This window comes from Diabrotica virgifera, chromosome 1 (assembly GCF_917563875.1).
Source record: "Diabrotica virgifera virgifera chromosome 1, PGI_DIABVI_V3a".
NCBI lineage: Eukaryota > Metazoa > Arthropoda > Insecta > Coleoptera > Chrysomelidae > Diabrotica > Diabrotica virgifera.
The window spans coordinates 96,004,139-96,018,828 of NC_065443.1; the positions used below are offsets into that span (position 1 = coordinate 96,004,139).

The window sequence follows — 14,690 nt, forward strand, 5'->3', positions numbered from 1 at the left end:
CCAACTTTATTTTAAGCGTAATAGTTTACGCCAGTTTTAATGGCTTTCCCGAAAAGTGCTTCATTTTTTTGGTTATTTCACGTTGAAATATTCGATTTGGAATTTGACGACTAAGAACGTCTTTTTCACGAGCTACAACTTTGCTTTTCTGAGTTTATAGACTTTATAAATACACTATTTTTTTTTGTTTTTTTTTATAAGCTATATTTTTGCCAACGATATTTTTTTCGCTAAAATACTTACTTTTTGAGTTATTTGCGAAAACCGCCTAAAAACGTAGTGTTTTGGTAAAAAATACATATTTTCACTCACAAATAATTCGGAAAGTATTGATTTAGTTAAAAACCTCTATAGGACAAAGGTTAATTAGAACTAGTCAATACTGTATGCTGTATGAAAGTTTTATTCGACTAATCCATCTCTATCCCTCCATTTTTCCTTGTTTATAAGGGGAAGTATATGGTATTTAGGTCCTCTAATCATGTGGCGAAGTATTCTATTTTTCTCCTCGTTATGATGTATATGTTAATTGGTTTAGCATTTTGGTTTTTAACATCGATGTCTTACAACCATACAATAGGATAGACCACACATAACACTTTAGGATCTTCTTGCGAATATGCATCAACAGGTTTCTGCTACATAAAACTGGTTTCCAAGTCATAGAAACCTTACCTGATATTTTGATCCTGGTTATTATCCCTTCACCAGAGTCACAATTTTACATTTATTCAGCTGCCAAGGTATGTACAATGGTTTACGCGTTCTATCTCCTCTTCATTAAGAGAAAGCAGGCATTGATCTATATTCTATATTAATCTTTCCATCCATCAGTCTTTGAAATGTTCACTGACTAGATTTATTAATATCAGGAGATAAATTTTCTGCAAGATTGTCCGTATCGTCAACGTCTGTGATATTGTTGATTAATTACTTCTCCGTCTATTATAGCCTTACTCACTCTTGTCTGTCACTGTCATACGAAGCCTCCCTAAAGGTTTCTTTAGAGTATAGATTAAAAAGACTGGGTGACAAAACACAACCCCGTGTACTCCACGTTTGATGGGTAGTTTTTCAGTTCGACTATCTCCAATTTGGATAAAGGCTACTTGATTGTAATATAAGTATTTTAGCAGTCTTATATAGTGATCAACTCCTGCTGCACGCAGGCAATCGAAATATGTATCGTGTTGTACTCGGTCGAATGCTTTCTCAAAGTCAATGAAACAAACATAAACGTTCTTTCGGAATTCAGAACTTGTTTGTAAGAGAACTCGCATACATCTCTAGTTCCTAGACCATACCTAACCCAAATTGTTTATTGCGCATTCTACTTCCGCACAGAAGGAATATTCGCTTTTGTATAATTCATATCCTTAGGTGTGTAGCTCATCAAACTGATTAGTCTAAAATCGCTGCATTTGGTGGGCCTACTTTTCTCTGGTAATTGTTATAAATAGTGACTCCAACCAATCATGTGGTATTTTTCCTTCGTTGTAAATTATTTGTTAAAGAAAGTGATTAAGTAGGTAATTTGTTCCTCATCGAAAAGTTCAAGTAGCTCAGCAAGGAATTGATCTGACCAGGAGCTTTATTATTTTTTGCTTGCTGTATTGCTTTTCTGATTCCAGTATACTGGGACCCCTGACTAACTGGATGGCACAGGTAATACGTACCTATGTATTGTTATATTCTTATTTGATATGAGAATTAAAATTTTATAATTATAAGCAAAATTCAAATTAATATAAAAGATCTTCAATTTTCTCAACCACGGGCATGTAAATTTAGAACAACCTGTATACAACAAATTATTATATTTAGTTTTTAAGAAAGTGATTCGAAGAAGCGTACGAAACTCGATAACAATGCGCCTAAGATAAACAAGTTTGAGTGACGCGGAACATTATAGTGTTCGCGGAAGGTTCGATCATTAGCCTACGCTAAATAAGACTCAGTGAAATAGATAATAGGTCATTAAGTTTTGTAAAAAGTAGAAAGTAAGTTTAAATTGGGAAATGATTATTTTTTCTTGAAATCCATTAAACATATTTAGAAAGATTAAAATTTGGTATTGAGGAATACGGCGAATTAAAATTTGTGGTGGAATGTTGATTTTTGAATCTGGAAGGGATATTTAGAAAGTAGGGAAACGAATGAGGATGAGAGATCAGAATGTTTTGGGCGGTTGAGAGGTCAAGTCCAGTGGTGGACGGTAGTGTACGAAGAGTGAAAACGCCGGTATAGTTCCGTGAGTGTTGAGTACCCATCGGAACGAGAGGTAGGCCGAGTCGAGAGAAAAGAATCTCCTTGAGCAAAGAGTGTCCCGGTGGCTGATTGCAGTGGTTCGAAAAAGGTAGAACACGGCATCACGAGAAAAGCAGGAACGAGAGCGATACGAGGTAGTTTTCAAAGGAGAACATTACTGGAGGCCAGGACGAGTTTTTCATCGCAACCAAGGGTAGGAGGAAACGGGTTTTGTGTGAGGACATTCGCAGTTCACCAGATAAAGGTCAGTCTCATTTGTCAGGACATGAATGTATGGGTTTTTTGTATTAAATACCACATTAAAAATTGAAGGACATAATCGCTAATATCAGAAGATTTTCATCAAACTTAAATCAATTTGTTGCTAATAAATCCTAATAGTTCATTATTAATAAAAGTTTTAAATTGGAAACCAAAAGGAAATAAGATTCCCATTTTTAAATGTTTGTATTAAATAAATATAAGATCTAACAAATATTAAGCAGTAATTGCCATTTATATAAAATAAACAAAATTTTGATTTATAATTGTAATCCATATGTGTGTATTATTTTATTTTTTTCCTATCCCGATTAGGAACCACTGAGAAATACTTAGAAGTCACGAAAGTAAGTAAGTAATTTTATAATTCGCCCTGAGATTGAAAACATATTGATATGTGATCTGGTTGATTAATTAGATTATCATTAATGCATTAATTAAATTAAATTACATATAAGAATATCATCACATATAAATAAATAAGATCACAACAGTATGTGTAGCAATTTCTCGAGAAGCCTCTTCAAAAATATTACTGATATATCTCTCCCATTTTTTACTCTATTGTTCGTGATCTGAAATTTTTTCGTTTGCGTTTTTAACTACCTACGTGAGCATTTTTCAGTTTTCTAATTCCGGACCCAGAGGTATATTTAAGGTTCTTGTGGAGGTTGAAACTGTCGTGTTTTTTGGAAGCCTTCTATTTCTTTACATGAATTCTTGAGTCAGCATTCTTTGACTCGCGTAATTTTTTACAAGTTTGTTGATTTCATGGTAGGTATTTGTTAATATTTCTATTTTTATGTTTCCGTCGAACTTTCATCAGGTCTAAAATTTCCGGTATCATTCACACATTTTTTCCAATATTGTAGGTGTTTTCAAAGACTCTTCATCATCCAGTCTTCTGCATCCATCGTTGAACATAGGCCTCCCCCTAATTTCTTCCAGTTTTGTCGATCTTGGGCTTCCTGTAACCAATTCCCAGCAACCGTTTTGACGTCGTCTGCCCATCGTGTAAGTGGTCTACCTCTACTTCTTCTGTCTGCTCGAGGTCTCCACACTGTTATTTTTTTGGGTCCACCTCCCGTCCTTCATTCTGGCTACATACATGATCCGCCATGCTATTCGCTCTATGACACCTGTGTCATAGAGCGCTCTGTCCTTCTTCTAATTTCCTCGCTTCTAACCCTGTCTCTGAGAGTCAGTCCAAGTAGTGACCGTTCCATTCTTCTTTGGGCCACTAACAACGCGTTTGGTTAAAGGGTTAAAGAACTTGGGTCTGGGTTAAAGAACTTGTCTCGGTGCCGTAAGTCATGACTGGAAGCACACATTGGTTGAACGTCTTCTTTTTCAGATAATTTGGCATATGTTGCTTTTGAAGATGTCTGATAGAGCTCCATAATATGCGGCCCATGCTAAGGAGATTCTTTGTAGTTCGGCAGTTTGGTTGTCCCTGGCAATTTGGATTTCATGCCCTAAGTATCACTTACATCCTCTAAAGTCGAGTTTTGTTGATGGTTCTGTTTTAGTTTTATATATCTACCTATTCGCTATTTGCATTGTTCTATTTATTTGCTGCCAGATGTATATTTACATGTTTGAGGGTTTCTAAAGGTGTCGAGATATAGGTACTTATCTTACTACACTTAGGCCCGGTCTTTTCACCTCCGGATAGCTAGTTATCGGGAAGTTTATCTTACAGATTAGCATGTAGCATGTAATCTGTCAGATAAACTTCCCGATATAACTAGTTATCCGGAGTTGAAAAGACCGGGCCTTAGTTATTGGCTTTGTTAATTTCTTTAATTTAATTTGTATTTTGCAACAGAGTAAATTGTATCTATATAATGTTCTTGAACTCCTAAGTGGAGCATACAGCTTCAGTGAAAACTCGCCATCGGGTTCTCTTTTGCGCTAAGGCCTTCACCTAATTCCATGACTTTCCTTGCCCTCTTATCTCGTTCGAAGAGCTCTAAAATTCTATATTAATTTTAGAGTTCGAGTGCAATTTGTTGCGATTATTTCATAAATAAAACTGTTCAAAACCAAAATTTTATTGTAATTTATTTATGTAAGTACAAATTAGTACAATTAAACACAAAGTTTTTATAAATATTTGACGATTGAAAGTCATCACTTTTATAATTTTTAAAACGTTAATTGTCATTAATGTCACTGAATGTATTTTTTCGTAGCAACGAAGGGCATCTGACGTAATATACTTAACGACGGGCAATTATCAAAAATTATCGATTTAATTCAGATTTCTGTAGCTTTCAATTGGTCAGAATCTCCTATGAATGAAATAATCGCGCTAATTTCATTAAAACATGAACACAATAAGATAAATTTGAAATAAATTAGTAAATAATATCTAAATATTAGTTTATTGCATGTATTATAATATATTATAATGCCATATTACAAGGTATTTTACTTTCCCCCACGCCGTGCGGGAAAATTTACTTTCACGCACGCCGTGCGGGAAAGTGCAAGTGGAAACGAAATGCGTGCGTGAAAGTGGCTCTTTTAGCACGGCCGTAAAAAAACTTTATTGCACATTTCTATTTGATAAGAAGTTGTAACTACGGAGAGTTGTAATTAAAGTCATGTTTCATCTTAATTTTATTTGAATGTTGATGCATGGTAAGTAATTACCGATGGCCAAAAGCAAGCATGATGAGAAATGTTCGTCAATTAGCCGATTACGATAATTTGATTTCACGACCATCATTTGGGAAAATGCAGACTCACACAATTACATTGATCCAAAGAATACTGTGAGCTGCAGAGCTACCTGCATCAAAGACAGATATTTGTCAGACGATATCAAAGACCAAAATTTCGTATCGGTTGCTCTGGATTTAAGGTGTAAATCCAAAATTATTTTCAGTACCTCATTTTGAACGGAAATAATCTCCATATTGAAAGTAATGGATATTTCAGTAGCAATTTTTTACATCTCTTCATAAGAAAATGAATGTTACAATATCTGTCAGTTTTTTAAAATCAGCTAAACGTCTTGCAAACTCGCTATGAACTGCCTGTAGCTCCATCTCCTAATAAACTTAATTCAAATTAGTGGTTACACTTTTTTTCAACGATGGAAAGTTGTTTAACTCCTTTCTGTTCATTGGATTAATCAATATTTTCAATTTTCTTGTTGACAAAAGAATGTACTGCGCTCATCATATCGATAATTGTTTTATTCGTATCCTGTAGTTCCAAATTAAGGAGGTCCAAATGATTTGCTAAATCTGATACGAAAGCCAGATCACTGAGTCATTTTTCGTTTTGAAGTAAATTAGCATCGTCCCCTCGTTTTAGAAAAGAAATTATTTCCGTAAGTAACTCCTGGAAGCTATCTGAAAATTTTCCACGGCTCAACCACCTCACATCTGTATGCAGAAGTAAATCGGTGTGTTCCGCAGAGTCGCCAGCTTCCAATTGCCCTTTAAAAAGACGTCGTTCCAAGCTTCACGCTCTGATTGAATTCACAATTGTTTTTGTGATCTTCATGACGTCGTTCATATTTAAAATTTTGGAACACAAAACATGGTGGTGAATGCTACAATGAAATGAAAAAAAAAACGATGGAAAGTCATCGTTAACTCGACATAATGCAACAAATCCATTGTTAACGCCAGTCATGGATGGTGCACCATATGTTGTAATACACACTAGCTTGTAAATCGGCATAACGAGCTGCAGCTCGTATTGTTTTACAAAATAAAAAAAAAACGTTGTTATCTTCTCCGCGAGTTTTTTCTTTGAGAGACAGCATTGTTAATTAACAATAATTCTTCTTTAGCCAACATATCAGAAAATACCATCCGAATGAAAATACACAACTGGGCGGTATTGGCATATCGGTTGAAAATTGCAAAGAAAAGTAATATACACTTCATGATATCACGGTTAACTTTGCTTTCCAAATCTTTGCCCATTGATACGTCTGACTTCGATGACTTCGATACGTCTAGTAACCATTGGACGTTACAACCGGATTTCTTTGGTAGCAGACATAATACCTTTTCCATTTTTATTTTTTTCGCGAATCGCGATCGACTTCAAAAACTTTGGCGATCGACCGGTCGATCGCGATCGACCCTTTGAGCACCGCTGCTGTAGTACATAGGGTACGCTTATAATGTAAACAAAAATCCAGATGCAAATATTGCAATATTAAATGATGCCGGGAGCCAATAGGTATTCACGGCGTCAGAACAACTTACCCAAATCTGTTATACCACATTTATACTCAGCCTTGTTGGACGGGGAAATGGGCAGCGTGAATGTGTAAATAGCTCACTCGCGCTGCTAATGCTACTGCCATTGCACGGCGCTCCCTCAAAAGTCGGTTTTCGAGATGGAAGTCAAAGGACTGGCAGCGCGAGTAAGCATTCACATTAAACTACTCTCTCTCTCACTTGCCGCCGGCAAAGCGGCAAGTGAGTAAGGGAGCAAGACGATGCTGTCGTCACATTCCATTCTTGAGAGTCGTTCGGTAAATGAGTTGTGAGGACATTGACGAGGAACTGATGTGAACACCTCACTCGCGTCGATATCGTATTTCGGGCAATATTTCCGGCAGCAGCAGTGGCAATAGCTGAGTATAAATCCGGCATTAAAAATATTTAATTAAAAATGAACTTTTTTATCTATGAGGTAAGGTTAAAAATTGGTTGAGGAAATTTGGCAGGTTTGAGTACACGACTAAATAGTACTTTTAGGAAGGAATTCGTTGGATGAATAAAAAAGAACAACTTTGCGATTATTTAAAAAAATAATAATTTATTAACGAATTATTACAGGACGCACATACTACAACATATAATTATAAAAAAGAAACTTTTCGTGCTTTTGCATTAGCAAAATCTTGGATAATATCACTTACTTCAATTTTTATTTCATGTTCAATACTTGTGATAAATTTGTCAATCGACTTTGCGACAATCTTGACCTTAGCCTTAGATCATTTATTTTTAATTATTTTTACTGTCATTGGCAATGTGAGGTAAATTCTAAGAGCAGTGAACAAATTTGGGAACACTGAAAGTAATTTATTTGTACACAAGTAATTTAAAATATACAAAGGTGTAGAAGAATCGAATGTAATTTTTCATTAATCGTTTTAAAGCATATTTTATATTGAAAAACAAAGTAAAGGACCCGCTCTTTGGCGCTCGGTGCCCCCAACATCCCGGCGCCCATGTGCACCGCACACCCTGCACAATAGGTAAAGCCGCCTCTGTGTAGTAGATCTTCATTTCTGATGGTGTTTGGCCAGAAAATACGAACAATTCTCCGTAGACATTTGTTAACAAAAATCTTCAGTTTGTCTGTAAGGGTTTTTTGTCACTTTCCAGGTTTCACATCCGTAGATGAGTAGAACAGACATGACATTTGACTGGAATATTCGGATTTTTTTCCTTGTAGTGTACCTACTCGCCAGACCTCCAAATAGGGTTGAGCATGCTGAATGCTTGTTGAACTTTCCGTATCCTCATATACAGTGGTGTCATGGCAAAATTAGCAGTGCGGGAACGCAGTGCCGGAACGCACTGCTAATTTTTGTTTACAAAACCTAAATTCTCTATTATTTTTTTTTCTTTTCTTAACCAGTGCGGGAACGGCGTTCCCACGCGTTCCCACACCATGACACCACTGCTCATATATACGAAAATATCGTCTTCTGTTCCTCAGTTTTCTGTTATGACACTTTACGAGATACGTAAAGTTTTCCAGATTTTCAATCTGCATGTTGTCGATAGTAAATATACCTAGCCTGTTGTTCCTTGCATTTATTCTCATGGATTTTGGTTTTACTTCAGAGTAAATTATTGTGATTTGAGTGTATCAGCGCCGGGGTACGTTTTAATATTGTTTCGAAATAGGCATTTTGGGCAATCTAGGCTAAAAAAAGGCTTGTACGATTAAGACGAATGAAGAAGAAGCGGAAATATTGTGGAATAACAGAATAACTTGTCCAATACACACTCTGCTTAGTATACCTACTCTACCAAAATTCTTGCCCATTTCAAAGTTGTGAAAATTTTTATTTCTTAGAAACTATCACTTCTAAAACATCTATCGTCGTATTTCCGTCTTCGGAAACATTTTTATACTTTGTTCATGATTTGATTTATAGACATATATGACGTATTAAAACATTGTAGGTATTATAATGTTTAATCTATTCTAGGAATCCTACGTAGTTAATTGATATAGCCAAATGGGAAATACCTAAACCAAACGGCCATATGCGCACGTTTCTGGACGACTATCTAATGTAGTTGGGTGTGTCATTAACTAAATTTAAAAATGGCACATGATCATTACACACGCTTTCTATTTAATGTCTTTTTTCAAGATTCTGCTAAGTTGTATCTACACCTAATGTCCTTTTGAGTCACTACATTAGACAATGCATTTGAAGTATGTTAGAACGCCTGTGTGTATTTTTTTCTTATCTTGTAATACCACGTAGTAAGTAGTAACATTGAAAAACCAAAGCGATGACGAGATTGAGATGTGCGTTGCACAAGGCCGCCAGGGTCTCGAAAAATTTTAAATAATCCTGTTTTTTACAATTAACGCGATCTGTTGGCGTATGGCAAAACAACACCGTATGACACGCGATAGTTAGTTCTCTCTCTCGCACAAAATTCTAAATAGTTACTGCCACAATTGTTGAATTTCTTACAACGTTGCCTTTTAATTTAAAAAATAAATAGGCGAGGAAATGTACACCTCTCTTTTTTAAAGATGGAGCGTTATTAGAGATGGTACAGAATAGCATTTTTAGGTAATAGGTTGGAACCGAACCTATTCCAGAGACCTAATGCGAGTTTCTGATTCCGAGGTGAATAGACGATGTATCGATCGCCCTAGCTCAGCGATTCTCAACCTGTGGGGCGTGCACCCCTAGGGGGGCGCGCTTTTAATAATGGGGGGCGTGAGCATATAAAAAAATACACCAATATCATTAACTAATTTACTAAAATCAAAGCAAAACAAAATTCTGACAAAATAAAAAATAAAATACACATGATCACTGAATAGGAGTTATAATTAATCATAAAGAGCACTCAATACTAAAAAGTAAGATTTTACTGTTTTTTGTCAAAATTATCGAACGGGGGGGCGCGGTGAAAATAATTATGGAAGATTGGGTCGCAAAGGGTAAAAGGTTGAGAAACGCTGCCTAGCTTGTTCCTAGTTGTGCCACTATTGCCTTGCGCTGCATCTAATTTAAACGGTCAAACTAGTGGGTATTACCTATAATTTTGTATTTTTAATCTAGAGGATGTATTTAATTTGATTTTTAAATATATTTATATTTCTTACCATGTTTTTCCTACAATTCGTAAATCTATATAACAATTATTAAAACAAATTTTTCTTGTAATTATGGGTTTTTAAATTACCTAAAGTCGAGGTTTATTCAGAATTCGTTTATGCCAATGGAAATGAAGAAGACACTAAGTTATTACAGAAGATAGGATCGATTAGATTATAGTCATATAAATAAAAACATAATGCGAAAGAGTCAAAATTTTAACAGTTTTAAATGACAACTATACCCGCCATAAATTAGAAATCTGTTACAGCCGTATCGACTTGAAATTCTTTTGAACCCATCACATTAAATAGATGTGAGATGTTGGAATCGAAACAGACGCCGCCGGTTCGTTTCTCTATGGTACCTATTCCGAGAGATCAGTTCAAGTTTTATTTCAAATCTCTTGCCCGGTCGTTCCGGAAAGTGTACTCAACTATGACCGACGCTGGAATCGAAACCGATGCCGTCAAAGTTTTGTCACTTTATATACGTGGAATGGTCGATTGAAACATATTCCGACGTACCCGTTCCAGTTGCGTACCCGATGCGTTCCCTGTGGCTTACTATGTTGGCTCTTTCGATGTCTATGGCTGTGCTAATGGCTAATGGCTGTACTAAAACCTACCTTTTACACAGTAATTTTTATCGGCAGTGAAGACGGGAAGTGGGAAGTCGTAAATTTTTATTACATCTTTCAATGTGAGATAAAATAAAAATGCAATGACTAGACTAACTGGAATGTTTAAGATTAGAGAAACATAATATGTCATGTTTATTGGAAATACTCCACATCATTAGCACTTGCAAATCCTACCCTGTCGCCTAATTTCCTATGAAATTAAAGTGGTGCATGTTTTTAGGGTTCATTTATTTTTTCGTTCATGCGTAGTTACGAGGTTCACGAGGTTTTGAAACATTACTACCTGGTGCATCGACGTTGATGTACCAGGTACCTGGTGCCCGGTATCTACATCGTCTCATGGAGTTTTATGGAAATAGTTGAAATTTATTATTATTGCGACCTTAAGAATCCCCAGATAATAAATTTCAACTAATTTCATAACGAATTTTCATAAAACTCCAGGAGATGACGTATATGCCGGGCACCAGGTATCTCGTACAATATCGCCGCAGAAATATTCGTGCGACCTCAAAAATCCCCCGAGTATGAAAATTGAACTTATTCCTATGATTAGCTTCCGAGTTGTGAATTTTTATTTTAATTTTAGTATTCGAATCGATTAGGCACCAAAAGAAGAAGAAAAATACATTATTTACAATAATAAGTATATTACTGTAAATAATTTTAGCTTGGCAACGTCGGATGTGTATTTGTGACCATATGGCTACAGTATCTACTCATTTGATAGTTGGACCTCTCGCTCCCACCTAAGCTCATTATTGTTAGCGCCACAGGCGAGTGTAGAATAATAATGGCGACACAATCAACTGCGCTGTTGGAACATCTCGACAAAAGGGGCATTCCCAAGTCCAAAAGAAAACTCCAGAAACATTTACGCAGTGCAGGACTAGCCTACATATCTCGTACAGGAAAACTGATACCAGCAAAAAAGGTGGCAGGTAAGTAAAGGGTGATTTTTGAGTGTTTACATTGAGATATCTACCATGTATAGCTGTTTCGTTAAGTCATAATGTACTTTGTGGTTGTCACGGTGTGAATCATTTGAGATATTGCGTCGTTTTACTAAGATTTATCTATTCTAATTATTTATCACCTCAACAATATAATCTGAGTGCCCCTTAGGAGTGTTTTCTAATCGTTCATGGCCTAAAATGTAGACAAAAATTCGGTACTTTTTCGACCTTCTATATCTAGGTCATTCGATTTATTGAGAAGGAACTGACGGCCTTGTCGCTAGGGCACGTGTAATAATTTTTTACAACAGGTTCGTAATTACGGAATTATGGAAATATGGATGTACTTTAATCTTTAATTTGATACGATGATCTTGAACGATCTAATAAGGACGTTGATTTAACTTTTTTTCTTTTGTTTTTAACTGACTGAATTATTATTGTTATAACTAAAATGTTGGTACATTTGACCTAGAGGTATAAAGATGGATGCCATTTGTTATTTGCAATTTTATTGTGTGCTGCTAAGGATTTAAATAATAAAAATACTGACATGGTTTAGACTATTTAAATTTACATAATGTAAACATCATCTTTTCGTTGCAATAACAAGGTTCTCCTTTTGAATTAACTAGTGTCTAGTGTGTGTGTGTGTGTAATAGTTTATTTTGATATTTAATATTGTTTTTATTTATTTTATTTAAAGCTTTTAACCATATTCCATGTTTGTAAATATATTACCTATGTACTATTTTTTCAGGCTAACTATTTAAGATTTTTCGTATTTGTCTTTGTCTCTGGTTATGTGCTGTACATTAATAATTTTTATTTACATATTTGATCATCTCCAAATATATAGATAATAGTTAAAAATGTATACTAATCTTGAAAAACAACTTCTCAAAATATTTTGTCTATCGTTTTTCACTGTTTTGTATTGAAGTCATCCTAACATAATTTTATTTTGATTACCTACTGATTAAAACTAATAATTATTACAAAACTCTTTATTTTATAACTTATTGGGGACAGTGTTTATGCTAAAATAACAAAACATTTGTTATTTGATGTTTAGTGCAACAATAATGAAATTGTTTTAAAAAAACCAAAATCTATTAAGGGCTTAGACGCAAAATTTCGCGCTAATGTGTTTTAAATGCATTCATTTTTGTCGAATCCTGAGGAAACTAAGTAATAACTATTTTTGAAAAATTTAAATGCAGAATAAAAGATTACATTATTACCGATGGCCAAAAGTCCCTTATAATAACCAAAATTATTTTTTTGAATGAGATATTTGAAATTAGAAATCAGACTGAATTTTCTCTTTTTTTTTCACCCCTGTAACTTACTAAAATAAACGTTACAGAAGTTTTCAGGGACTTTTAACCCTCGGTAACAATGCTATCTTTCATTCTGCGTTTAAATTTTTTAAAAATACTTATGTATTAGTTTTCTCATGATTCGAAAAAAATGAATGCATTTAAAACAAGTTTGCAACACTGGCGCAAAATTTGCGCCTAGCCTCTTAAATATAGTTTAAAATACAAAAATACATATTAAAAAACGAGACATATTAAAAAACAAAACAAAATTTTTGTTTACTATTATGTATGTCTTTATCGTTTTATTTCAAATTAAATTTACTTCATTCTATCGTATTAATTGCATCTTTTGATATCATACCGCTCTTCATCGTAGGGTTCTCTTTGTTCAATCCAAGCAGTTTGACAAAAATATAAATATAATAGATAGTGCCCGAGCTACAAAATAAGTTTCATTTAATTTTATTTTTCTTCTTTAATTAGACATACTGTTTATTTTGATTGGTTATGTATTTTTGTCCTATTTGATTTTTTGGGTGCATTCTACACACGTGATTTTGACATTTTAATTGAAAAATAGTGAAATTTTTCAAAATTTGACAGTTACCCACGGCGCAACCGTTTTAAAACTATAGTCTAAAACCGATTGCACTCGCAACTATTTTGTTATCTCGGCACGACATCTTGTTAAGAGCTCGGGGACTCACCCACGAGATAAACCGCCCTTAAACTGGTTTCCAACTAGTTTTCAACCATTAAGAAACTTGCGTCGTGACAACTCTGGATCTTAGCGCCAAAAAAGCGTGATCTTGCAACTAATATAAAATTGAGTGCAATTACAATACGACACAGATTTTGTGCAATTTCGACGTATCGATTAGCAGAAAATACTGAAATATTGCACACTATAAGTCGAGAATTTGATTTGATTGCGGAATTCCAAGTTTATTAGGCCATTTATTTGAAATCATTCATGTTGCACTCAAGAAGCATTATTTTCAACTAGTGACATCAACTGTGATATATCTGCATGTTTTATTGATGTTAATAAACACTTTGACAAATAGCAACGTCAAAAATTGGTAGGTAATTATAGGTATAGCAAGAGGGTACTCCTAAAAATACCTAATTTTCTGTGGACTTGCCGAAAAAGTAAAGAAACACCCAAATTTTCTTTTGTGGAAACTAGTAAAAGTGACCAAATATCAAGGAATACAAAAAAATATATAAAAAAGTAATACTAAACAAAAATAGCCAACAAAAGTATCTATATGTTTTGATAAAAAACCGCACTTAAAAACATAATAAATGTCTGATTTTTACTATTAAATTATGAAAAAATACGTAATATTGTATAAAATAATCAAGATTTTAATATTTTAAAACAATATGGCGCACAAATAAAAATTATGTACACTCGACACTATTGCCAATTTTAAGTTTTAAAAGATCTGAAAATTTCATCTAAAAAATTTGATCTAATTTAACGTAGCTAAACGTAACCTAACCAAGCCCATGCACATATAATAGTACCTACCTTTCAACGCTTCTCATTTATTTCGAGCTTCTGTCATATATCGTATAATCCGTGTATGTCAGAAGCTCGAAACAAATGAGAAGCGTTGAAAAGTACTATAGCTAGACTGCGCGTTGCAATCTAAACTTGTTCCCCCAGTGCGATAGCGATAGAGAAAAATGTTGTAAATAGGATATGCATCTCTTTCTAATCGGCGGGGTTTATCAAATCGGCGGCAGTGAGAAAGTCACGTGGTCGATAAACTTAACGTCATTTGATAAACCCCGTCGATTAGAGAGAGATACCTACCCCAAATACAAATACTTTTCTCTGTCACTCTAGTTATAGATTGCAGCTTGCAGTCTAGGTATTATAATTA

The 14,690-nt window shown here is 34.6% G+C and overlaps 1 protein-coding gene across 1 annotated transcript in view; it reads left to right on the top strand.

The window, feature by feature from the left end:
* Positions 1-11,244: 11,244 nt before the first annotated feature.
* The window catches only part of LOC126889304 (uncharacterized), a 79,832-nt gene continuing 76,386 nt past the window's right edge, over positions 11,245-14,690 (top strand). Inside the window, exon 1 of the mRNA XM_050657475.1 lies at positions 11,245-11,455. Coding sequence (XP_050513432.1) covers positions 11,308-11,455 — 148 coding nt within the window. The 5' untranslated portion in view covers positions 11,245-11,307. The remainder of the gene's footprint in view (positions 11,456-14,690) is intronic.